Here is a 26,990-nt window from a genome sequence, read left to right on the forward strand (position 1 = left end):
ATCTAAAAAACGGTTCTTGGGCAGGCCTGGTCGCTCAGCGGTTTAGGGCCACATTCAGCCCAGGGCCTGATCCTGGAGACCTGGGATCTAGTCCCTTGTTGGGCTCCCTGCTTCTCCCTTTGCCTGTGTCTCTGCCTCTCTCTCTCTCTCTCTGTCTCTCATGAATAAATTAAAAAAAAAAAAAGGTTCTTAGGTCATTTACTGCAAAGTCTTCACTTTCTTTCTTTCTTTAAAAAATATTTATTTGAGAGAGAGAGAGGGAGAAAGAGAGAGAGAGAGAGAGAGCAAGCCCAAGTGGGGGAGGAGCATGGGGAGAGGGAGAAGCAGAATCCTTGTGGAGCAGGGAGCCTGATGCAGAGCCCCATATGGGGCTCAGTCCCAGGACTCGGGGATCATAATCTGAACTGAAGCAGACACTTAACCAACTAGGCCCCCCAGCACCCCAAAAACCTTCCCTTTCTTTATAATTGCATACCTTCCTCTTATTAACATTTCAGATATCACCATACACTGTTCCTTAAGAGATTGCTTCACATACCTTGATGGCCTTAATGGCTTTCTTGACTGAGGACATAAAGGTTTCAGAAAGGAATCCTGGACTTTTACTTCTCTTTTCAGCCTTTGCTGGCCGGCTCAGTTCCTACATCACCCCTACTCTGCTATGCCACTAGTTAAGGGAAGAAGATACCTGTGAGGGGCTAAGTGGGGACATTGGGAATAGGCCAACAAGCCCTCCCACAGGATTTCAGTTTTAAACAAATCCCATGGATGAATGTGCATCTGCATCTATCTAAATGGAAAGGCTAATGAATGACAGTGTGGTGAACACTTATTCCCTATAATTATGGGTCCTCAACTAAAGAAATAATATGCTGTGGTAATATACCTCATTAAATATATTTATCTGCTTAGCTTTAGAGTTTCCTAGTTATTTATGGAAACTTTTGCCTTCTGGATTTAAAAGCATGTGTTTTTATTGAAGAGTGGAAGAAGCCAGGTGTCCCTGTAGACTTTTGTGAAGCATTGTAATGAGAAATTTACTCCAGACTGAGTAGTTGTTAACTTAATATTTTAGAGGTTTTGTCCATATTTAATAACTTGGATTCCATAAAAATAAGATTAAAGATGCCTTTTTATTTACCAAAAAGCTATTTAATTTTCTCCCTGATTAAAAAATTATGGCTTTTTAGATCAGTTCAATCAGGCAATTAAAGATCAGAGCTTCTAAGTTCAGCTGAGGCAATTAAATAGGTAATATACTTGTTTATACACTTTTGCTATATAAGCTCATTGCTGTACCTTCTTAAAAGCCCATATACTCATTTTTGCTTTCCCTAAATGAATGATGATGGGAATTCTAGCTGAATATGTGTCACATTGTCAAATCAAAGGCAGTGGTCCTTTTGCAGGGGTGGAGGCGGGGGAGGGCTGCTATAGGTACTGTGAGAACAGAGTGAACAGAAGATGGTGCAGAAAAATGCTCATGAATGATCTAAGTTTTTTTCTGCTTTGTCTTGGTATAAGTACCTGTGTTCTCCTCCAATAATGATATTTTGTTTCCTACAAATGCTGCTCCTAGAGCCAGGGTCTTGTACTTAAGAACACAAATTTTAAAAGGTGATGTAACAGAAATGCATTCAGCTACCTAATAAAAAGAGAGAGAGAAAAAAAAAATTCTCACATTTAAATGGCTTCCTTGGAATACTGCAGTCCTAAATTTTTAGCTGTAAAACATAAATGCATAAATAGTATCTTTTGGAATTTATAAAACACAGTTAATGACCTCCAGACAAGCTGGTGAAAATTAAGAGTCTTTCCTGCAGTGCATGTTCAGTGAGGACTGTAGAGTGGAATGGACTCTGAGCAGCAGCAGTAACAGCCCACCCACCCTGCGGGGCTTGTTAGTCTGGCACAGATTTGTTTCTTTGATGTGTATTATGTCCACTGGACTTTTTTTAGGAATTAAAGTATGACAGTTACTGTTCATAATGGATTATCAAATATTATATTCAATAAGTTTTTTAAATTTTTAAAGATTTTATTTATTTGAGAGAGAGCATGAGTGGGGCAGCGGGGATGGGTAGCAGAGGGAGAAGGAAAGGGAGAGGGAGAAGCAGACACCCGCTGAGCAGGGAGCCCAATGCAGGACTTGATCCCAGGACCCTGAGGTCATGACCTGAGCCAAAGGCAGATGTTCTTCTGACTGAGCCACCCAGATGCCCCATCAATAAGGTTTTACTATTGTTTATTTTGTTCTTTTAAAGACTTGGTTGAGGTATATGTGCAAGTACTTCATAAACTATCAAATGCTAATAATGAGCACAGGTTTTTATTATGTAATAATTATAAATTAATCACTTCATCCAGTTAGTAAACACATACCACTTCTAGATTAAGCTGGGGAGAGAGTTTATTTTTCTTTGTATTACTGGGTCAAGATTTATGAAAACCTTTTCTCTGAGATGTGGTATCACATGAGGAACATAATTATTAAAAATGTTTGAAAGTTCTACCTAGATTAACTACTGTGGAAAATTGTCTTTATTAAACAGCACATGTGTGAGCCCTGTAAGCATAGCATATACTGACTGAGTAAAAACAAAGAAAATGAACAGTGAGAAAGTCTAGTAGACCAGATTTGACATTACAGCAAACATTGCAGCTTAACTTCAAAACATACATCGCCACTAATGAGGTGAGAGCCCTGCATATTAATAAACCTGCAGCTCCAGCCATAGCCATCATTACCCACATCAAACATAAATACAAGATTAACACCTGTGCCATTTCTTTGGAAGATGTGAGAATGCCCTGGCAGTAACTGCTCTCTCTTTCCCTGAGGATAAAAAATAGAAATGGAAGGGTAATGAGAATAGAGCTTAGATTAAGAAAATAAAATTGGCAATCAGGGTAGGGCAATCTTACACAGATGGAGAAGTTTATAGAAAGAAAAAACCTAGATAGTTGGTGTCCCAAGACATTTTTGGTATATATGAACCTGGTTAATTTCATCTGCTTTTTCTACTAGGAGAGTTTTTTAATGTTTTTGTATTTTATAAAAATATTTTTTTAATTTTAAAAAAGATTTTATTGTTTATTTATTAGAGAGAGAGAGAGAGAGAGAGCCCCCACACACATGCGGAAGGGCATGAGCAAGAAGGAGAGGAAGGGCAGAGTGAGAAGGAGAGAATCTTAAGCAGACTCTGCACTGAGCATGGAGTCTGATGCTGGGCTTGATCTCACAATCCTGAGATCGTGACCTGAGCCAAAATCAAGAGTCAGATGATTAACCAACTGAGCCACGTAGGCACCCCTATATATTTAATTTTTTATGTTATTCTGAAGGCAAATGCTATGCAAATAGATATATGTTTAGACAGACTAAGTCTTGTGGTTTCAATATGCATGTTAGAAATGTTATCTTCTACCCCTAGCTTTACTTTTTATAAATCTGGCCTCACACAGATCTTCTAATTGGTGCTACCTTAGATGCCAAAGTCTTGTCATTATGTCATTCATTTAGCATCTATTTCCTACCTACTATGTTCTAGGCACTGCTCTAAGTACTTGGAATACATTAGTATTAAAAAAAAATCCCTCACTCATGGAACACATTCTAACAGGGGTGGAGCAGGGTTGGGAACCAATCCATAAATAATAAACAATAAAAAAGTAAATACAGTGTGTTAGAAGATGGTTAGTAATATGGAGGGGGATAAAAAGTAGATCAGGTGTGGGGCAGCCAAAGGGTAGTACAGTGTTCACCAGGTAGGCCATGTACAGAAGTTGAGATTGGAACAGGTGCTTGGAGGAGGAATAGAGCAGAAGACACCAGGTGGGATGTGTCTGGAGTATTCACAGAAGAGCAAGGAGGCTGGTGTGTTGAGTTAGCAACTATTACAGTAATCCAGATAAGTTACAGAGGCTCAGATCAGGGAGACAGTTGTGAAGATGGGGAGAGGTAGTCAGATTCTGGATATATTTTAAGTATGGAACCAGTAGAATTTCCAATGAATTGCTTGTGGGTATTAAGAGAAAGAAAGGAGTCAAGGTTGCTTCAAGTTTCAGCGGTAGTTCAGTATGCTAAAAAATGTCTCCTGCTACTTTTTTCTGTTAAAAGGCAGCCCTTCACTAAAATTAAAGAGAAAACAGATAATGTAAGTACTGGCAAGAATACAGAGCAGCGGGAACTCTCACACATTGCTGGCAGGAATATGAATATGGTACAGCTGCTTTGGGAAACAGTTTGACACTTTCCTGCAACATGAGCCAGTAGTCTCACTCCTAGTGGCTTTACTCACAGTCCCCCCAAAATGGAAAAAACCCAGATGTCTTTTAGATAACAAATGAATAAACAAGCTGTAGTTAATCCATACAATGGGGTACTACTCAGAAATAATAGAGAACAAACTACCGGTAACATGTGACAACATAGATGAATATCAAATACTTTATGCTAGGTGAAAGAAGTCCGTCTCAATGGGCTATCTCTTGTGCAATCCACTTATAGGACATTCTGGAAAAGGCAAAACTATATGGATAGAAAATGCATGGGTGGTGTTGCCAAAAGGTAGAGGACAAGTTGACTATAAAGCCATGAGGGAAGTTGGAGGAATGTTAGAAATGTTCTATATCTTGATTTTGGTGGTGGTTATGTGACTGTACATATTTGTTAGAACACAGAGTTCTATATACCTGTTAAGTGTGAATTTTACTACAGTAAATCAGATCAGACTTAAAAAAGGAAGAGAAAGAAGGAATTCTTTTCTTAGCAGTGTGGCAGAAGCTGTACTGTAGAAAGAAGTTTCCCCTGCCAAAAAGGCAAACCATTGGTTCAGAGGGTCTTGGTGATTGTCATTATACCTCATGGTTCCCGAAAAATCCTACCTATGTTTGGTCTAGCAAATCAGTAGGTTGGGAAAAAAAAATCCTTCATGATTTAAAGGACATTTGCAATGTCAGAAAGAGAAAGAGAGAGCGAGAGAGAAACTTAAAAGTAGTTGGTGTTATAGGCCAGCAATTGGGAACATCTGGAAATTGGACAGAATTTTCTTTCATTAGTTAAGCCATTTTTTCCCTTAGATATTAGTAAAGAACTGCAGGTGTGCAGCACTGACTTGGTCCAACTTGGACAACTTAAAAAGCTTAATTTCTAAGAAGAAATAAAGCTTTATTTGAATTCCCAGTTCAATCACACTGATTGAACTGCCTCATTGTGTGACCCTGGAAAGACAGGTCTCTCTCCCTCCCTGGGTCTCAATTTCCTCTTATGTACATTGAAGGGATGGCTAGATGATCACTCAAGTTCCTTCAAGCACCACGATTCCATAGTCAGTGATCCAAGACAGACAGAAGTATGACAGGCTGGTGGGGTAGGGAACAAGGCAAATCAGAGAGGTAGATGGGAGAAGAAAAAGATGGGGAATCCCTGAAAATAGATTATGCTCTGAAAATAGTAATAGTAGTAGTAATAGTAATAATAATGAATATTTATTAAGCATCACTCTGTACCAGATACTGCCCTAAGTGCTTGATATGTCTAAACTATTTTGTGTCCCTTCAAAGTAGAGAATTCCTGGAAGTGTGAAATCGTTCAAAGCTGAAGAAGAGACACTGTGAAATGCAAACATATAATTGAGAATGAAAACAATGTGACTTATCTAAGAAAATAAGTGCTTTTGGGTGCCTGGGTGGCTCAGTTGGTTAAGTGTCTGCCTTTGGCTCAGGTCATGATCCAGGGGTCCTGAGATCAAGCCCTGCATCAGGCTCCCTACTCAGTGGGGAGTCTGCGTCTCTCTCTCTCCCTCTGCCCCTCCCCCTGCTCATACTCAATCTCTCTCTCAAATAAAATCTTTAAAAAAAAAAGAAAAGAAAAGAAAATTGATGCTTTCTAAACCAAACTGGTGTAGTAAAATCAAAAGACATCTTTAAGGGAAAGAGTTTTTCAACTACAAATACTGACATAAAATATTTTCATTAACAAAGAAATTATTGAAAAAAAAAACATGTTGAGACACAATGTGGATGGAAAGCAAGGGCATTTTTAAAAACTCTTTTTATTTTGAAGCAATTGTAGATTCACAGGAAGTTGCCCCAAAAGGTACAAGAAATTCCCATGCAAGGGCATTTTTTTCAAGGAAGGAATTTGGAAGAGAATTGGAGGCTGATAATCCAAAAGAGTAGGCATGTAAATGTTAAATATATATGTTTGCAAATGCCTTTATGTTAAGATCAGTATAAACTTTAAGGTTCAAAAAATTTTAGAAGAATATTTGTATTACATCCCAAAATTATTTTATTATATTTATTAAATGAGAGAAGAGAATAGGATGGTAGAAGTAAAACCTTTGAATTCCTAAGGAAAGAAATTTTCATGTCAAGGTGGCAATGTTAAAACTATACCTTAGTGTATAGTGAAGTTGGGATTTTTGGCAAAAACGAATTAGGGAATGATCATTTGCTGGATAAAGTGATTCTTTAGGTAAGGGATTGTTGGAAAGCATTACTATCAGTAGAAGACTAACCTGGTTAATTTAACTTATGAGAAATGTACACAAAACTTTCATAACTGTCGCTTTTGTAGAGATTTACTCTATGTGTGCTTACTCTTAGGTTAGAGTGAGTTTTTGATCTAAGCCATATTTTTGCTATCTGGAGGAGCAGTCACAGCTTTTTTAAAAGAACTGGTTAGTGTTTGAAGAACCCAAGTCATTTAGGAAGGAGTCATCCCCAGTTGGTTTTATGTTGGACATGAGAGGATGAGAGAGCCAAGCTCCTTCCCTGAGCTCTGTGACTGTTTTAGTCAAGTGTGTTGGGAAGGGGCATTTATGTTAAGCAAGTGCTAGTGATAGAAGCACAGTTACCTTGGCTCTTCTTTTTAAATCCTTCAAATATTGCCCTTTAAATGTAAATATTAATCACATGGCAATGCGGTAGTAGATAACTCATGAACATTTGTGTTTTTGAAGAAAAATAGACTTAGCCCATTAACTGAGGTAAACAAACTAGTTTAATGACTGTGGGTTGTTGGTTTTTCTCTAGCTCTGACAATCCACACAAATGAACGTATCTACAAATTAAGCCTCCTCCCCTACATTGGTCATTCATTCTCTTTGCCTCGGGTAATCAATGGGGATTTCTGTATTTGCAGTAATGATCTTCAAAAGACAAGAAGCCTCATATGACATTACTTAAAAGTATTTTAAAAGAATACATGTCTAGAATGTATAAAGAACTCTGAAAACTCAACAGTAAAAAGACATGAAGAGACATCCCACTCTTGAAAAGGATATACAAATGGCAAATAAGCACATGAAAGGATGTTCAGCATCATTAGCCAAATTAAAACCACAATGAAATATTACTACACACCCACCAGAATGGCTAACATTTAAAAATAGTGATAACACCAAATGTTGACAAGGATGCAGAGAAATTAGATCACTGATACATTGTTGATAGGAATATAAAATGATATAGCCCCAATGGAAAATATTTTGGCATTTAAAAAAAAATTTTTTTTTAAGATTTTATTTATTTATTCATGATAGACACACACACACAGAGAGGCAGAGACACAGGCAGAGGGAGGAGCAGGCTCCATGCAGGGAGTCTGACGTGGGACTCGATCCTGGGACTCCAGGATCACACCCTGGGTGGAAGACAGGCGCTTAAACCGCTGAGCCACCCGGGCTGCCCGGCATTTCTTAAAAATTTAAACATGCAACCATCATACAACTCAGCAGTTGCACTCCTGAGCATTTATCCCAAAGACGTGAAGACAGGTTCACACGAAAACCTGTACCCAAATGTTCATAGCAGCTTCATTCATAATAGCCCAAAAATGGAAACAACCCAGATGTCCATCAGTGAATGAAGAATTAAACATTTTACATTTCTACTGTATAATACTACTCAGCAGTAAAAAGGAATCTTCCAGAGAATTATGCTGAGTGAAATAAAAGCCAGGCACAAAAAGTTACATACAGTATGATTCCATCTTTATAATATTTTTTAAATGACAAAATTACAGAAATGGAGAATAGATTAGTGGTTTCCAGGAGCTAAGGAGAGTGTTTGGGGCCCAGAGGGGAGTGGGTGTGGCTAGAAAATATGATAATGGACATGTTCTCTGTCTTGACTGTATCACTGTCAGTACCTTGTTTGTGATATTGTACCATAGTTTTACAAGATTTACTATGGATAGAGGGTATACAGGATGTCTCTGTATTATGTTTTAAATTCCATGTGAATCTCCAATGATCTCAAAATAAAAAGCTTAATTAAAAAATACGTAAACTTTCTAGTTATCTGTGTGGGTGGTCTACTTAATCAGAGACGGTTTTTCTGGACTTAACCTTTTCTTTCTCCTATGCATCCATGATAGGATTTATCATAGCAGATTCATCCCTTTTAGAACATCTCTAACAGGGTGATGAACCCAGGGGAATTACCATGCAGGCCCCCCTCCCCCAATTCTGAAATGAGTACCCGTAGAAGCCTTAGAAGAGAGAGAAGAGACCAGGTGCCATACGGGGAAGGAATGCAAGTGGCGGGTAACGGAAGCGTCACCTCCCCTAAAGCTGAGGGTTGGGATTTAAAGTCCGTGATGTGATCGCTGTGTGTTTTGACTCACAGGTTTTTATAGTTACCCTAAAGTGAGCCCCTGGCGTTAATGGTGAGCCCTTCCAACCGCCCAGCAGGATGAATTCTGTAAGTGGCCTGATGCGTGTTTGATTCACCAGGTCCTTCAGACAGCTCTAATCATAGCTAAGTCTTGTAGGCAGACCATGAAGTTTAGTAACTTACCCTAGGAAGAAGAACACCTGTTTGATGGTCACTTCTGTTGGTGAGAGGATGGAGGCCAATGTTAATGTACGGCACTGGTTACATGCCACTGCAGGTTTATTAAATGAATAAATTGAATGATAACTTTCTGGGAATAATGTTTTTCTCCTAGAATTTCTTCTAGAAAGAAATTATAATTTTATGTAGCTTCATTGGAAGTTATCCTTTGTTACCCTTTCTAGTATTAAAGTAAGAGATTTATCCTCGGATGGAAACTCTCTGCCATGATTATTGAGCAGTTATAAGACTTCTCCACACCTGTTCGTTTCTCCAAAGACATAGTTTGAAGTGATCAGCACTATGGAAATCAAGTCCATTATTTGGCTGTTGGAGTATTAAATTCCCTCTGGACTATGTGCAACAGTAATTATTATCATTCATTGAATGCCTTCTGTGTGCTACTGTATTAGATCTTGTGTATATATTCTTTCATTTAAGCTTCATGACAACCTTGCAAGAAAAGTATCATGCTGGGACGCCTGGGTGGGTCAGTGGTTGAGCATCTATCTGCCTTCAGCTTAGGGCATGACCCCAGGCAGAGGGATCATGACATCAGGCATGACATCGGGCTCCCGGCGGGGAGGCCTGCTTCTCACTCTATGTCTCTGTGTCTCGCTGTGTGTCTCTCATGAATAAATAAATAAAATCTTTAAAAAAAAAAGGTATCATGCTAGCCCCATTTTCAGATGAGGAAACTAAGGCTCAGTAAGGCTAAAGGATTTAGTCCTAAAAAAGATAATCGGGTTGGCAGTCTAACAGAAGAACTCTAATTTTAGGGTCAGACCCAGGTTTATGTTCTGCTTCTGCCTCTTAATTCAACCTTAGTGTGTGACCTTGGGCCAGTTCCTTAACTTCTTTGAGGTCACAGCACGTGCCTGTCACATAATAGCTATTTTATAGTTCAAGTAACTGCTTCACAAGAAAAGCAGCACAAGGTTCTGTAAGAGATAGTTAGAACCTTCCCCAAACTTTCCTTCTTATCTAGTTTTCTGTGAGAAGTGGAAAAATCTGAAATAAAACATCTGAAGATCAGCCAGCTATTAAATGCCAAAGCCAGGATAATAGTCCAGCTGATAAATTCAGATGAGATTTATCTTATAAATATAGTGCAGTTCGTTAAGGCTTAAGACTTAGGATTAGAGGGGCACCTGGGTGACTAAGTTGGTTAAGTGTCTGACTTTGGCTCAGGTCATGATCTCAGGGTCTTGGGATCGAGCCCTGTATCAGGCTCCCTGCTCAGTGGGGAGTTTGCTTGTCTTTTTCCCTCTCCCTCCATCCCTCCCCCTGCTTGTGCTCTCTCTCTCAAATAAATAAATAAAATCTTTTTTTTTAAAAAAGACTTAGGACTGGAGACTCTAGTTGTGTAGTCTTAGATAAGTAATTTTATTAACTTGAGCCTCAATTTACTCATCTTAAATTGGAGCTAATGATATTTATCTCAGTGGTTATAATGAGAACTAAATGAGTTAATAATACATGTGATGATAGTGCATTTAGCTCAGTGCTTGGCATATACAAGTGCCACAGAAGTATCAGCTGCTAGAATTTTTATTTCTTTTCTCCTTTTTTTTAGGGGAGGGCAGGGCACATGGAGAGGGAGAGAGAGAGAATCTCAAGCAGGTCCCATGCTCAGCACAGAGCCTTATATAGACTCAATCTCATGACCCTGAGATCATGACCTGAGCTGAAATCAAGAGTCGGACACTCAACTGACTGAGCTTCCGAGGCACCCCTGGAATTTTTATTTCTTTTAAACAGTTTACCAGAGTTGGTCTTGTGGACATGCTTCTTCAGGTCAAGTCTATAATCAAAATGTACCTTATAGTTTACTTATGCATTTAATGTAGTAGTCCATTGTTTTCTCTCCTTTTTCGCTGAAACACTTTTGTAGTCCATAGGAGTCTTAAAATTCGTGGTATGTCAGATGTAGGGAAATCGGTTCTTCCAGAGCTGGGGCAGGATATATGTCCCTTCTGACTCCAAGGAACTTGTTCCTCCATACCTGCTATTTCTCGCACACTGGCCAGAATGTATACCTATTACTAGGTAGGCATCTAAAATCCCCTGGGCCATAAAGGAGCCTCTTTTACGTACTGTGGAAGGATTGAGGGAAGGCAAAAGCTGTTTTGCCCTTGGTATCAGCCTCGTAAAGGCTGCATATCTCTTGCCTTTCTCACACATGAAGGAGAAAACCAGATTTGTTGGCTGCATTCTGAATGGAATCCTGAGACTCTAGATAATAGCCGCCATCTCAGATAGCTGGTTATACTGCTTAATTTTATTTAAGGCTTTTCAAGAATATTTGGATGACCTACCCTTTATTATGTGATGGAGTGATTAGAATAACTTTTATATTGCATTGTGGTTTTCTCTTATGTGCGTCCCTGTTGTGCACAGATGAATTTGTAATGCAGAATGTCAGCATAGTCTATATTTAATTGTACCTGCTGTTCTCATTCATTAGAATGCAGTCCCCAAGAAATAACTAGATAGATATATTAGTTGTTGTCTTTTCATAAGACAATTAAACTTAATGAAAGGAGATTCCTGCAGCACCCTTGGAACAGCACTGGGAGAGGGTACCAAGAGGGGAGACCTGCTAATGTGTCCTCTGGCTCCTAGCAAACTAAAGTGCTTCTTGGCATACAAGCAAAACCGTGTAATTGCTTTATGGAGAGAAGAAGTTGAAGAGTTTATTTCTGCCTTCATTGTCACCCACAACAGAGCCACGTGCCATATTTCAAAACTGAACTCATGTTCCTTTAAGAATTGTAACCATGCCTATTTCTAAACACATCCAGTGAGGCTTACACATGAAAGTACAGAGCAAATTAAATATTTTAAGTATAAACAAGAATGGATACCAAAAGGGAACAGAAGTAGCAGATATCATGAGCACTTGATACGAAACGATCACTGCAAAAAGGGAATTCTCGATTTGTGTGGTTTTCCTTTTCTGACAGAAAACAGTGGTAGCTTGTACAAAGTCAACATTTTCTTTGGAGGTAATCTTACCAGGAAATTAGCATGCAGATCCCTGTACAAAAGCACATTGGGTGACTCCAACTGTAGTTTAGCGAAAGTGCTTTTATTTATCTGTTTTGAACAGCCCCCTCGGCACCCAGCCACATCCTGACCGAGGGTAGCCTCCCACTCTGACCCCTAATTGTGTTGGGAGCGGGGGCTGGGCTGTGGGCGGCGGGGCCCTTTTGTGAAGAACTGCTGAAAGCACATGCTCTTGTGGGCTCCAGGTCTTTATTAGCAGGCTTCAGCTTGATGCTGTTTTTGTGGATTGTTTAATGGCTAATTGATGCAGCATGTGTCGAGATACAGTTTCTTGCATGAGGCGGTTATGGGTGGCAACATGGGTTGTCTCAACATGATACCAATTTCCACAGTCAATTTGGTCAATTCAGTGAAAAAAAAAATGAGTCAGTCCAGCCTGAAAATCAGAGCAGTTTCTGGAGGTTATTGAGGCAACTATGGTTGGGTGACCAAATTTTTCATGTTTGAACCAGTCATTTTCACATTTTGTATACATAGCCTTAGCCATTTGGGGAAATAGTCTTAACTACACAGAAGTAACACTTAAAAATTAGTGTCTTTAAACATTTATAATCACAGTCAGGCCTTCTAGTTCACATCAGCTTTGATATCATATACTATATTCCATTTTGCCATTGGCATATAGTATATGATCATTGTAATTAGCTGAAGTTTCATATTTTGTTATAAATAGAGTAGAAAAGTAATCATGGTGACCATCAAGCAGCTGAGACACTATGGAGAATAAGGCAAATTATATTTGGAGGCTGATTTTTTACACAGTTTTATTGATCTGTAACTTACATATCATAAATTCACCCATTTTAAGTGTACGATTCAGGGATTTTTTTAATAAGTTAACAGAATTGTGCAACTATCCTCATAATCCATTTTAGAACATTTCCATCACCCCAAGAAAGTCCTCATGCCCATTTGCAATCAATCCCTGCTCCCAGCCCCAGGGAACCACTAATCTATATTCTGACTTTATAGATTTGCCTATTCTGAACATTTTTTTTAAGTAAACTCTGTCCCCAATATGGGGCTTGAACTCACAACCCTGAGGTTAAGAGTCACATGCTCTACTGACTGAGCCAGCCAGGCGCCTCAGTATAAAATCTTTGCTATCTCACTTCCTTCACTGAGCATAATATTTTTGAGGTTCATTCATGTTCTACCACGTCATCCATTTATTTTTATTTCTGAGTAATCTATTGTATGGATAGATCACATTTTATTCATCCATCTGGTAATAGACATTTGGATTGTATTTAGTTTGGGGCTAATCAGATAATGCTATTATTCACATACAAGTCTTTATTTGATTCTGTGTTTTCATATCTCTCGAGTAGATACATGGGGGTGGTTAGTAGCTTTAAGTATTTGTAATCAGAGTGAATCAGGTCATCTGGTACATACCAATTTTGAGAAGAAATAACCATTTTACTATTGATCCATGGTTTATGATCAGTGTAGTTAACTGATGTTTCATAGTTTGTTAAAGATGGAACAGGAAAGAGGGGTACATAGGTGGCTCAATTGGTTAAGCATCCAACTCTTGATTTCAGCTCAGGTTGTGATCTGAACCTGAACCAGGGTCATGGCCCACATCAAACTTTGTGCTCAGGGTGGAGTCTACTTGTCCATCTCCCTCTGCTCCTCCCCTGCTCATGCTCTTGTGCACTTTCTCTCTGAAATAAATAAAATAAAAATAAAAATCTCTTTTAAAAAAGTAAGAAAGTGACCTAAAAAAAGTAAGAAAGTGACCACAAGGGTTATATGCTAAGTTTATGCTTAATTTTTGAAGACACTTTCAGGCTGATTTTTATTCAGTTAGAGGGTCCTATAGAAAACTACCTACTATTATCTTATGCATGACATGAGACCCTGTTTGTAAATTTTTTTTATTCTTCTCACTCTCTAATATTTTTCTAATCTTCTGAGCACTTCAGATTATTAAACAGAACTACATCACAACTGCCTATTATCTACTGCTGCAACTCAAATACTCATTACATCACCAATAAAAAGCCAAGCTTACTGTGAAATCTCACTGAAGGAGTGGGCAAATATTGTGACAGGTGATGCATGTTGTGATTGGATAATTGTTAACTCTTCTGTGATCCCAGCTGAACAGCACTTGCCATTCTCATGGAAGCTTGTCTTCAGGTAGAACTCATATAATAAAAATGAACTTTATTTAGAATTGGATCTGCTATTAGATAATCCACTTCTTGACTTTCTAGTGACAGTCATTGTCATTACTAATTCTATAAAGCAATAGCTCCAGTATATATAGTGCATTCAAGTTTACAAATTCTTTCTTTCTCCCATTCATTTTATTTATTTAGTCATTTGTTTAGGTACAACTCTATAACAAGCACTGCTAAGCACACAATTCCATTCAGTTTTCCTAACAACCTTGTCAGTGTAGGAAGATCAGATATCACCCATGATCTTGTATATCATAAGCACATGAGCTCTTGCACACATGCACACTTGCACACTTTCCGTGTCCTCTCTGCTTCTGAGAGGATCTGACCATCAGAAATCTGTTCTGATTCCCATAAAAATCTATCTGAATAAAATAACTAATTTTTTTTTTCTAAAATGAAAGAAGATGGGCAGCCCAGGTGGCTCAGTGGTTTGGTGCCCCTTCAGCCCAGGGCCTGATCCTGGAGACCTGGAATTGAGTCCCACATCAGGCTCCCCACAGGGAGCCTGCTTCTCCCTCTGCCTGTGTCTCTGCCTGCCTCCATCTCTCTCTCTCTCTCTCTCTCTCTCTGTGTCTCTCATGAATAAATAAATAAAATATTTTTTAAAAATAATAAAAATAATAAAATGAAAGAAGATAAGAAATACCTGCCTTAAAAATGGGTCACTTTGCATTGTACCTATTGTCAATGTGATATTGACCTCTTGGCCAAAATAGATAAAAATCAGACTGCTACAAGTTAGAGAACACCAAAACATATTTAATGTGTAATACAAAGAAAGAATTGGAGTTAATTTGGCTTTTCACAAAGCCTTATGTTTTACATTACATGAAGCTTATTTCTTTTTAGTGGTATGAAGAGGACCTGTAATTTTACACACTTCATTTGTATTTTCTTTGAGAAAATGTCTCAGTTAAAATCAATGCCCTACTATTCATTTAAGCTCCCTTGCCTTCAATAAAACTAATTGATAAACCCTAATAATTAATGGCCTGATTAAACCAAAATGACTTACATCTGCCCTGATGATTGCCATTTATAATCAGTCACTTTAATGACTCATCTTTTCTGTGCTTTGCTTACAGAAGAAAGGCTACGGTGTTTTTAAGTGAGCTGAATAAACACACTGTACGCTTTCAGTTGCTATTTGTTTTCTATAACTTGAGATTGCATTAAAATAAGCACCATTAACAACTACCTCCTTTAAAGAAACTTTCTGCCTAACCTGCCATGTTTATGGCTTAAGAGTGAAGTTGAAAACAAACCAGAAAAAAATCACCTCAGTATTCCTGGAGCTGTTCTCAAGAGTTACAGAATTTGCATGTTTTAAATGAACACTTGGATGTAATAAGTTCAGTAGCTACATGTTAAGATTGTTGATACCTTAGATATAAGGTGGAATATTGTATTCAGGGGAAGTAAAACTTAAATTGGAGGAGCCGTCCTCATTCCAGCATTTAAAAGAGATCCCATTTGCTTCAAATTCTGCCAAATGAATTAAAATTTAGTCTAATTAAATTAAGCTCTAATAGTATACCCTATTTCAAAAAAGGATTTGAGGGGTGCCTGGTTGGCTCAGAAGAGCACTTGACTCTTGATCCTGGGGTTGTGAGTTGGAGCCCCATGTGGGGTATAGAGATTACTAGAAAAATAATAATTATGAACTTTAAAAAAAAAGATTTGAGGCAGCTTATGATGTCAGGTCAAAACAATGAACAAGGAGCACTTGGGGGGCTCAGTGGTTGAGCATCTGCCTTCGGCTCAGGTCATGATCCAGGGCCTGGGATTGAGTCCCACATCGAGCTCCCCACAGGGAGCCTGCTTCTCCCTCTACCTATGTCTCTGCCTCTCTCTGTGTCTCTCATGAATAAATAAATAAAATCTAATGAACAAAAGATAAAAGACAAGAATTTTAAAATAAAGAGTTATCCCCACTTCTACCCAGGAAGCAGTCACTACTATGGGACTTGTCCTCCACCAAAAACAGCTAGGAAGCTGGACAAAAGTTATGAAACATTTGTTTTCAGACATCAGATACCAAGCATTTAGGACTGTGATCCCTGAAAAAAGGTAATCGATGAAGTGACCTCTATAATCATCTAAGCTTTCTGCCTTGAGATAGTTTCTGGATAGAGAGAGGGGACCTGTCCAAAGGTCTTACTGAGCTGAAGAGACAGAGTTTGGAGATCAAGACAGCCAAAATGGCTAGAATTTACAGGGAAGAGCCCTAGAGAGGCAGAAATTATTCAGAGAGAGAACTTGAGAAATTGTATTAGAGTCTCCCTAAGTCTTCAGCCAAATATCAACCTCTGTATTCATAGGGTGAAATTTTACAAGCTAGATAAAGAGCTACAGTCTGGGAAAGAAAATTTCTGGGGAACTTAAGCTGAACAATTCCCAAAGCTTATACAAGGTTGAGAATTTTTTAAATTCCAATCAGCCAGAGTGGACAGACCTTGTTGAATACATTGAAGCATTCAAGAGAGACTTTAGAAAGGTCATGCTTTCATAGTGGGGCTAACCTAGCCTGACAGTAGGGCTTACTCTAGGCTCTCCATGAATAAAGACTCTAAAAAAAGCTTCAAAATGATCTGGCTATCTACAAATAAGTTACCTACCTGCTGATATCAAGTTCAACATTCTTCAAAGGATTACAGCTAAATTCAGAACTTAGCATAAGATTTCACAATATCTGGCATCCAAATGAGAATTAGTAGGTAAATGAATTTTTCTGATAATGGATGAAAGATCATAACTAGGAGGAAAAAAAAACAGGCCTCCTAACCCTGAGATAGTGGACTTAGCAGATAAGGACTTTAGAACAGTTATTATAAATACTAAAAGTATATTCAAGGTTCTCAAGGGAAACATGAGCATTATGAGGAGAGAAATGGAAGTTCATAACAAATCACATGGGATATCTAGAGATGAAAAATAAAATATCTGAAATTTTAAAATTTTACATGATGGAACTAATAATGGATTGGACACTACAGAAAAAATAATCAGTGATATTAATGATAGAAATATATAGAGAAATTATCCAAAATTACTAGGAAAAAAAGGAGACCAAAAAAATAATTAGCACAGACTCACTGAGATACTTTGAGACAGTATTAGGAAATCTAGGATATATGTGTAACTGGAGTCTCAGAAGGAAAGAAGAAAGAAAAGGAAACAACAAATAATTTGAAGAAATAAAGACTCCAGACTTTCCAAATTTGATGAAACCCATAAACTCATGGATCTAAGAAGTTCAACACAACCTAAACAGGATAAACCAAACAAAACCATACCAAAGTGCAACAGAATAAAAAATTCAAGAACCAGTGACTTTAAAATATTCAGAGAAAACAAAATAAGAAAGGAGGAGGAGGAATAATGGCAGACTTCTTGTCTGCAGCTATGTAAACTACAAGATAATGGAAAGACATCCTTAAAATGTTGGGGTAGGACAGGGAACCCTGTCAATCAAAAATTCTGTGTTCTGTAAGTATACTTTTCAAAAGTCACAGCTAAGACTTCTTCAGGCAAACAAAGCAGAGAAAAAATGTTTACTTATTGCCAACATTATAAAAAATGTTGAAGTTATTGTGGCAGAGAGAAAATGCTAAAAATGGATGATTAGGCCTACACAAAGGAATAAATAGCACTAGAAATGGTAAACATGTGGATACATATAAAAGCCTTTTTTCTCACTCTTAAATTTCTTTAAAAGATTAAAACAAAAATAGCGTATTGTGGAGCTTATATGTAGAGAAAAGATATATAATAGTAACACAAAGGATAGGAGGAAGAAAGTGGAGGTGTATTGTGAGTTCTTGCCTTACAAATATTTCATTGAAAGTAAACTGTGAGGCGTTAAAGAAACATACTATAAATCCTAGAAAAAACATTAAAAAAAAAAAAAAAAGGCCTCAAACAGGGGTTGGCAAACCTTAGCCCACAGGCTATTTGGCTCATTGCCTGTTACCCTCTAATTTATGTATTGCCTATGATTGCTTTTGCACTACAGCAACAAAATTGCATAGTTATAACAAAAACCATATGGCCCTCAAAGCCTGAAATACACTTTTTTACAGAAAAGGTTTACCAACCTCTGGCTTAGAAGCCAACAGTAGAGATCAGTGGAATGATAAAAAAGAATCTAACTAATCCAAAAGAAAGCAAGGAGAGAAGGAAAAAAGAAACAAAACAGATGGGACAAATAGTGAGATGTTAAGGTTGAACTCAGCCATGTCAATAATTACATTAAATGTAAATGGTCTAAATACTCCAATTAAAGCACAAATTGTCAGACTAGTTAAAAAAAAAAAGCAAGACCCAACTGTACTGTCTGCAGCATATGAACTTTGAATATTAATGACAGATATACCATCTAAACACTAGCCAACACATTATGGGATTTATAGTGTATGTAGAAAAGAAAACTATAACAACAAAAACTTTTCAGTGGTTGCCTTAGGTCAGGGGGGAGGTGACTATAAAAATGGGCACAGGGAACTTTTGGGGGTCACATAAGTGTTTCCTATTTTGATTGTGTTGTGGATACATGAATGTATACTCATCAAACTATGTTCAACATGATTGCAATAATATTGTTTTTTATGAATAAAGTTGATTTTTAAAAATTAATTTCTCTTCAGATATTTTTAACAGTATAGTAGTTAAATCAGAAGTAATACAGAAGGTTATGGGTTATGTTAGTCTTTTCTAAATGCTGATCTGAACCAGGCTGTGTTACATTGGTTTCTAATTCAGTTGATCTGAGGTGGAACTCAAAAAATTGGGTTTTGGTTTTTGTTTCAGTTTGGTTTTTGTTGTTTTTAAATGCACAGCCAAGTTTGGGAGCTTTTTAGTTATGTAATTCTCATTGATTTTATTATAAGAAGCATGCCAGTTGTTCAGGAAGAGAATTCCATTTAGACTATACATAAGCAGTGTTGTTATCCTCAAATGCCATTTGCTATATTTTGGTAAAAGAATATGCCAGCAGGTCCTTGGCCTGAATTTGCCTGGAGGGCAGAGACAGGGTCTTACTCATGTTTCTCTCCACATTACCTACCATTATACCTGGCACATGGTAAGGTGTCAGTAAATACTTGTTGAATAAATGTTTTTGAATGATTATGGATTCTTTCCAGAGTGAAAAATGTCTTTTTAAACTGTATTCATTAATAGTAAAATGTATTCATTCTGAAGTGTATGCCATTATGTAGGAAAAGATCCAGCTCCTTCTCAGGCCAGATTCTCTGGATGAGCACGTTTCCCCATCTATTTAGTAAAAATATCATTCATTCACTGTTTGCTTAACAAATATGGTTTATTGTTGGTTCCAGATACCATTCTAGATATAGTAGTGAACAAAACAGATCAAGTCTCTGCATTTCTGGAGGTTCCCTTCAATAATGGAGGACAGAGAGAGTAGACTTACACATATATCTGGGGTGGAAAGGTATTGCCATTCATACTGGGTAACTGGGGAAGACTTCTCTTAAAAAGATTACATCTGAGTAGAAACCTAAACGAAATGAAGGAGCAAGCTCATATATGGGAGCAGAGTATTCTAGAGCTATGGAACCCCAAAGCAGGAGCATGTCTAACAAGGAAGCCGGTGAAATGAGGCAGATTGGGCAGAGAAAGGAATAGGAAGAGTGTGAGCACAGAGCTAGCGGGAACCAGCTCAGAGACTACTGTGAGGGCTGTGTTTTGTGTTGACCTGTGAAGCTATTGGAGGTTTTAGGCAGAGAAATGGCATGATCTGATGTAGTTTTAGAGGGATCACTTAAAAAAATTTTTTTTAAATAAATAAGAGAATCACTTTACCTGCTGTGTTCAGCACAGACTGTAGTAGAGCAGGCATAAATACAGGAAGACCAGTTCGGTAGCCTTGTTGAGGTATGTGTACGTGGTCTGATGAAAATGCCTTCTCATGAACATTAAATTGGTTTTATAGTTCTGCATACTGCACTTTGGGAATTATCTTCTTTTAGATAGTATTTTACTCAAGTACGGCTAAAACGTGCTACAGTAACATTATTTCCTAAATATATTAAAATATACCACTTTTATTGTATAACAGTGGATAATAATACCTTATATTTATGGAGTGTTTGACAGTTGAAAAGCAATTTTACATTCATTATCTCATCCAATCCTCATAGTTCTTTAAGATTGACACAGTGGCTATTATGTCTCCCTGCAGAGGTAGGAATTAAAACATCACCTGCCTTATGAAATTCACATGTCAAGTTTGTGACCAGGCCAAAAAGCTAAAACACTGGTCCTGTGTCTCCTAGCCTAAATCCATTGGTTTTGTTTAAAGGGTCTGTTATGTTCAAATGATGCCTCAAGATATTACTGGGAAGGGGGAGGGGGTTCCTTCTATTAGCAAATTTAGTATATTGTTTAAAAAGCCCGGGGCATGATCCTGGAGACCCGGGATCGAGTCCCATGTCAGGCTCCTTGCATGGAGCCTGCTTCTCCCTCTGCCTGTGTCTCTGCCTCTCTCTCTCTCTCTCTCTCTCTCTCTCTCTCTCTCTGTTTCTCATGAACAAATAAATAAATCTTTAAAAAAAAAGCCATTACCAAAATAAATAAATAAATAAAATAAAAATAAAAAGCCATTAACCAAGGCACCTGAGTGGCTCAGTAGGCTAAGCCTCTGCCTTAAGCTTAGGTCATGATCCCAGGGTCCTGGGATTGTGCCTGGCATTGGGCTCCCTGCTCAGTGGGTAAGTCCACTTTTCCCTCTCCCTCTGCCCCTCCCCCCCCCTTGTGCATGCGCTCACGTGCTCTCTCTCTTTCTCTTTCAAATAAAGCCAAATAAATAAATAGTAAGCCATTAACCAGTGAGCAAGGTACTATTGTCAGAAGAGATACATACAAAGATGTATGTAGCATATTCCTACCCTGTGAAGTTATTACTAGGGGAAGCAATACCTACACCAGTAAATATGGTAATAACTGCTAATCAAATAGTGTCACATACTTAGTTCTAAACAAATGGCACAGACAGTAGATATGTTAACAGTTCAAAGGAGGCCATGACAAAAAAAAAAAAAAAAAAAAGGAGGCCATGACTTTGTTCGCCTGATTAGTTAAGGCAACTGGAAGGTGGGTACTTGAGTTGAAGTATAGGCATGATTCCTTCAGAAACTATTGAGGAAGGGTTTCTCAACCTGGGGGTCGGCGAGAGGGAGAGGGGAACACACAACATCTGAGACGGTGATTAAAACAGTCCAGGTGGAATACAAAGGATGTAAAGATAAGTGGATGTATACTATTTTCCTATATGAAGTTTTCCCAAGAACTAGGCTGTGAATGTGTAAAAGTCAAAGAGCAGGCTTTGCCTGTAAGTTAAAAAAAGATGTTGCTGGAGAACAGAAAAATGCAATGAAGTTGTTATTTACACCTTGCCTTTTAGAATATAATCTAGCAATTCTGTTGTTCAGTGTTCCTTTCTCTATTGATCCACTTAAGTCAAAAGTGTATCTGATTAAAGCTAAAGATTTGTTGATTTTGGCATATCTCTTGATTTCCAAGCAGGTCCTTCTTCCAGGAGCTCAAAATATTTGTTCATTAACTGTCTCCATCTGATGTAGCTTAAGAGTAGTTTAAAGATGTCAATATATAAAAGAGCAGGTTGTCCAAAAGAAAGATACTCAAAGTTGAGTATAATGAGAATTGTATTTGTAAAATAAGACCTACCCATATGTAGAGTCTAACATTTCTTTCAGTTCACCAAACATTTATTGAGTATCTATGGTGGCTGTCTATGCTACGTATGTATTGCACTAACTACTAGTTCACATTTAGGTGAAGAGGTCAAGGAATATTTTATTTCTTCATCCAGGAGAGAAATGATGTAGTAAACTTGGTAATTTTAATGTGGTGGTGGTATAAGACTTATAATTCAGATTGAGGAAAATTGGAGGCAGAGAAACTAGTCGGTAAAAGAACTTATACAAGTTAGTGTGCCTAGGCATAAACTCTCTCTTTTTTTTTTTTTTTATAAACTCTCTCTTTAGAGAGAGCCCTAAAGGAAGTTTTATAGTATGTCTTGTGTGAAGACCTCCTGTTCTATAGCTAACCTCTGATCACTGAAACAGAATCAACATAGAATCATACTTTGTGTGTATGGTTTCCGTTCATGTATTCTCTCATCTGTTCAACAGATATTTAGTAAGCATTTACTATCTCCCTGAAACTCTTCTAGGGGCTGGGAATGTAGTAGTCAAAAGAAATGAAGTTGCTGTCTTCATGGCTTTTACATTCTAGTGTTAGGTAGGCAGCACAATATGAGCACATCTTTGAGAAAGTTCCTGGCACATGCCTGTCACGTAGTAGACTTCAATAATTGTTGGTTACTGAGTTTGAACTTGAAGTTTGAATTAAGTGCCTGCCATTGGCAAGATACTGTTGGAGTACCCTTTTGCAAAGTGGAGGGTCAGGGTGGATTGACTCACTTTTTTTTTTTTTTAATGTTACATTAAAAATTGAGTCTCTCGTTCAGTTTTGGAGTAATTCAGGTTATATGCTATATTAAATATAACAAGTTGTCTCTTCCAGACTACTTTTGCCATTGAAGATGAAACGTTGAGGCAGGTGCTGTTCTGTACCATTGACAGTGGTGTGTTCTTGTCCTTGTGGGATGGTTTTTGTGGGGTCCCTGAATTCCCAAAATGGCTCATTGTTGTCACTGGCGATGCTTCACAGAAACCCTTTGTGTCAGTAGTTAGCAACTGACTGCCTTGGCAAAAGCTATGTCAATTCTTTTGTTTACTATATAACAGCAGTCAAAAGTGGTGTAAGGGAAGAGAAAGAGAAATTAAACAAAGATCGATACATGCATATATGCACACACATCCACATGCCTTTTAGACCAATTTCTGAGCATTATCTGAAATAACATTTGTCACATAAAACCAGGAGATAACAGTACTGCATTCGTTTTGTCATTGTTTCATTCAGATATGACCTGTTACCAGCAACATACGAATGATTTTTTTTTTTCTTGTTGGCTTCCCTTTGGCCTTACTGCTTCTTAGATGGGAGGAGTAGTTTCACATCAACAGCAAAGCTAAACCTTTTTGTGCAAATTCTTTGTCAGAAGATTACATTTTCTTATCCACCTACTTTTCCTGAAAGCCTGGGGATAGGATGATGGATGTATTTACTGTTGTTGGAAGCCAAGATTTTATTTGACTTTCACTTGAAATAATCCCTTGCTTCCATAGAAACCAGAAATGGTTGGAAATGAAGGAGTTAGGACCTTACATTTTGCCTCCAGATAAAATGCTTTGCATTAAATTTGTGATTAGAATTCCGGGTGGAACAGATGATGTCATTTCTGCAATATGGTATGGTGTGCATGTGTGTTTTTATTAAACATACACTGTAGATACAGAATTAGTTACATGGACTTTTCTGGTCCCTTTTTAGATGTGAAGCCCTCCAATATGCTAGTAAACACAAGAGGACAGGTCAAGCTGTGCGATTTTGGAGTTAGCACTCAGGTGGGTCTCTTTTTTTCCTCCCAGTTTGCTCTCTTTTCTGCAGCATTCACTTTTTATTTTCAGTCTACTCTTTGGATTGAAAAATCACCTAGCTGCCAGACAAACAGAACTCTGCATCCTCTCCTCGGCTGGGAGTGTGTTATTCATTTTTAATCTCTGAGCGAGTTTCCTTCATCAGAATATGATTGTTCATTGTTTAATGACAGTAAAAACTGCTGATATTGTAATTACTACTTACGAATAGCAAACTTCATTGATATGCAGCTTTGATATGAAAGCGTTTTGACCAGACAAAAGGGAGGGCAGAGTGGGAGCTGTGCCTGGGGAGCCCAACTGGCCCACAATAAAAATTAATATTGGGAGCAACAATGGTGGAGGGCCATTACAATGTGCAGCACAAATTTTAATTAATTTCCATTTTGGGCCTCCCCTGAGAACCCCGGTGATAGTGACCCATGAGCGTGCTGTGATGTTGATTTGAATTGCAGCCACCTTTACTCCCAGCCAAACACGAAGACCAAAGCGAAGGTCATCGTTGTATTATGGGCTGTCAAAGTCTGTTATCCCTCCAGCGTATTTAGTGTTCATTCCATTCTAGTAATGCACGGGCTTCATTCACATCTTGAGCCATCTGACTAAAAAATGAGTGTGTTCAAATTCTACTTCAAATTGACTTTTTATATCAGGCGGGTTTGGGGTACTAAAGCGATAAGCATCCTGCTTAAGTGAATTGTTTAAGGTTATCTGCTATAAACTGTAATGCTGCGCTTGTTTAAATTGGAAATCACATTCAAAAGAAAAGAGAGATTTAATCATTTTTAATGCCTTTGTAGATAAATTTGTTCCCTTTTACATAATTTTTAGTTGATTTATAGAAATGATGATTGTAGGTTAAATGAGGAATAATTGCCCATTTTATTTCCACATTATCTTTATATTGTTCTAACAGACTGTTTTGTCTCATAGCTGGTGAATTCTATAGCCAAGACGTATGTTGGAACAAATGCTTATATGGCGGTAAGTAAACTTATGCAAAAATAACATTTAAAACCAACATCTTTATCTTTATGTACTTGGTAATGTAGAATTCTTGAATTAATTCAACAGCTTTATCCTAACAGATCATAAATTACAAAGTCAATCCAGTCATGATCCGATTTTTAGATCTTTCTAAAAAGCATTAGAGTTTATATAGGAGCTGCCAACTTATCTGCTTAGTTGACTTAACTAGTTGATTCGAGTATGAAATTGCTGAGTTTTGAAGCTTAATCCTACAGAAATATTGCACCTTGAAGCACATTGACCACTTTGCCACGTTGCTCATTTAATTAACCCTCAAGTATCCCAAAATGTCAGTCAATAAGATTGGTTGTTCTTTTCCAGAAATACAGGCTTTGTCACCTCATCAAAATTAAAATTTTGACATGACCAACTCTTACTTATGGATCTCTGAAATAAAGGTTTGGCAGGAAATTCTCTTTCGAACTTGTACATCTATATTCTGTTTACTTGTTGGGCTAATGCCTGTCATAAGATAACATTAATTTCTCTGAAATAAATTTACCACGTATGAAAATTAGAAGCATAGAACTGTTTCAAAGACCCAGTGTGGACTTGATGTCAACCCTTTCTTTATTCCTACCTTTTAAGTAAGGGAAGTTATTTGGGGCACAAATGCTTTTGTTTATTAGTTTCCACTTCAAGAGCGGGTTGGGAGAGACAAGCAAGAAGGTTATCTAGTATGATTTTTGGAGCCAGGTTTTATTTTAACACCTTATGTTCAATTTTCTTTTTAAATGAGGATTCTGGATTTATTTAGGTAGTCTATTTTACTTCCAATAATCTTTATATGAAGTTAAAAAATATTAGTATGGATGGAAACCTGGCTCTCTGTTCATATATTATCTTGATAAAAAGATGTTAATATAAATGGAACTTTGGATCTTATTCTCAGAACAGTACAAACCTTTTTTTTTTTTTTTTAATCAAGGTACCAAAATCATTAATTTCTGTCATCATGCCTGGGTTGTTTTTTTTTTTTTTTTCATGCCTGGTTTTTAAAGAAAATTTATCCTTTCTCATTTTTCTAGGAAATGTGAAAAAAAAAAAAGTAACCTCTGAAGTCATTGTATCTGTTTTTATAAAACATAATCACCGTCTTGGCTCTACCAGGTTAGCTGAGATTGGTGAACCACTTTTACAGTTAATAAATCCCTACCAAATACACAATTTCAGTCTTTGAAAGAATATGGAACACTGTGATTTAAAAATAAATAAATAAACCTACTGTAAATGAAACAACTTTTCATCTACCCATCATGTTTTTAGTAGCTTTAAATTGCTCTAATAATTAAATTGCATTATGTTTGAATGTACAAATCTAGATTACAGTTGTCTTTCCCAGGTGTACGTTAAAGAAATTACTTTTTTTCTTTTTGGTTTATGGATGAATGTGATGCATCCATCTGTTAATTGAATATTTGAGGATTAAAATTATGAAATGTTAGCTCAGATTGGCACAGCTCAGATTGCTTTGCTTCTTGGGTGAGTGAGTTCTAGTCATCAGCTTTATAGTTCAAGCTGTAAAAAGCATAAGATACCTAGAAAGCCAAGTGTGATAGCCTGATAGCTTCACTCAATTCAGCAGACTCTCATTAGCCACATACTTACCTAATTAGTATGAGATCAGAGGTTGGGAGTGGAGAAGATGGAAATAACATTATTCTGTTATTAATCCCTGTTATTAATCCCTGCCTGAGATACCTTAATATGGTATTATTGAACTACCATTGAGGGGAACTGGGTGAAGGGTGCATAGAACTTCCCTGTATGTATTTTTTTCAACTTGTGAATTGATAAGTATTTCAAGATAAAAAATATTAGGTAAAAAACGAAAGTTTTATTGGAACATGGCCACACCCTTTTGTTTGTGTATTGTCTCTGGCTGCTTCAGCACTACAGCATCAGAGTGGAGCTGCTGTGACAGTTGCAGCAGAGACCATATGGCCCATAGAGGGAGTATTTATGCTCTGGTCATGTAGAGAAAAAGTTTGCCAGCTTCTGGTCTATGCCAGTGAAAGCTGTATCTGAGTACCTTTGGTTAATCAGCTAGTATTTACTGAGCACCTTCCATGCCATTAGCCAGGTTATTGTGGAACCACTTGAACCTGCATAAAGTATGGGCAAAATAGGAAGCTTAACATTATATGTGGCTACATTTTGTGTGACATAATAAAGACTTAAGTTGTACCAAGCATACATTTAGAGAGTAAAAAGTCATACAATGTATGAATTTGATGATTTAACAGTATGTGTAAAGGGTACTTATTAAAAGAGTACCCTGTGAAGAGATCACTGTGAAGAG

At 37.5% G+C, this 26,990-nt stretch overlaps 1 protein-coding gene across 9 annotated transcripts in view; it reads left to right on the forward strand.

Annotated features, from left to right (window-relative positions):
• Nucleotides 1-26,990, forward strand: part of MAP2K5 (mitogen-activated protein kinase kinase 5) — a 256,636-nt gene that overhangs the window by 117,979 nt on the left and 111,667 nt on the right. For all 9 annotated transcript variants that reach the window (XM_038580797.1, XM_038580795.1, XM_038580798.1 and 6 more), the window contains 2 exons: nt 23,553-23,626; nt 24,593-24,643. In XM_038580797.1, coding sequence (XP_038436725.1) covers nt 23,553-23,626; nt 24,593-24,643 — 125 coding nt within the window. The remainder of the gene's footprint in view (nt 1-23,552; nt 23,627-24,592; nt 24,644-26,990) is intronic.

Source organism: Canis lupus, chromosome 30, assembly GCF_011100685.1.
Source record: "Canis lupus familiaris isolate Mischka breed German Shepherd chromosome 30, alternate assembly UU_Cfam_GSD_1.0, whole genome shotgun sequence".
Taxonomy (NCBI): domain Eukaryota; kingdom Metazoa; phylum Chordata; class Mammalia; order Carnivora; family Canidae; genus Canis; species Canis lupus.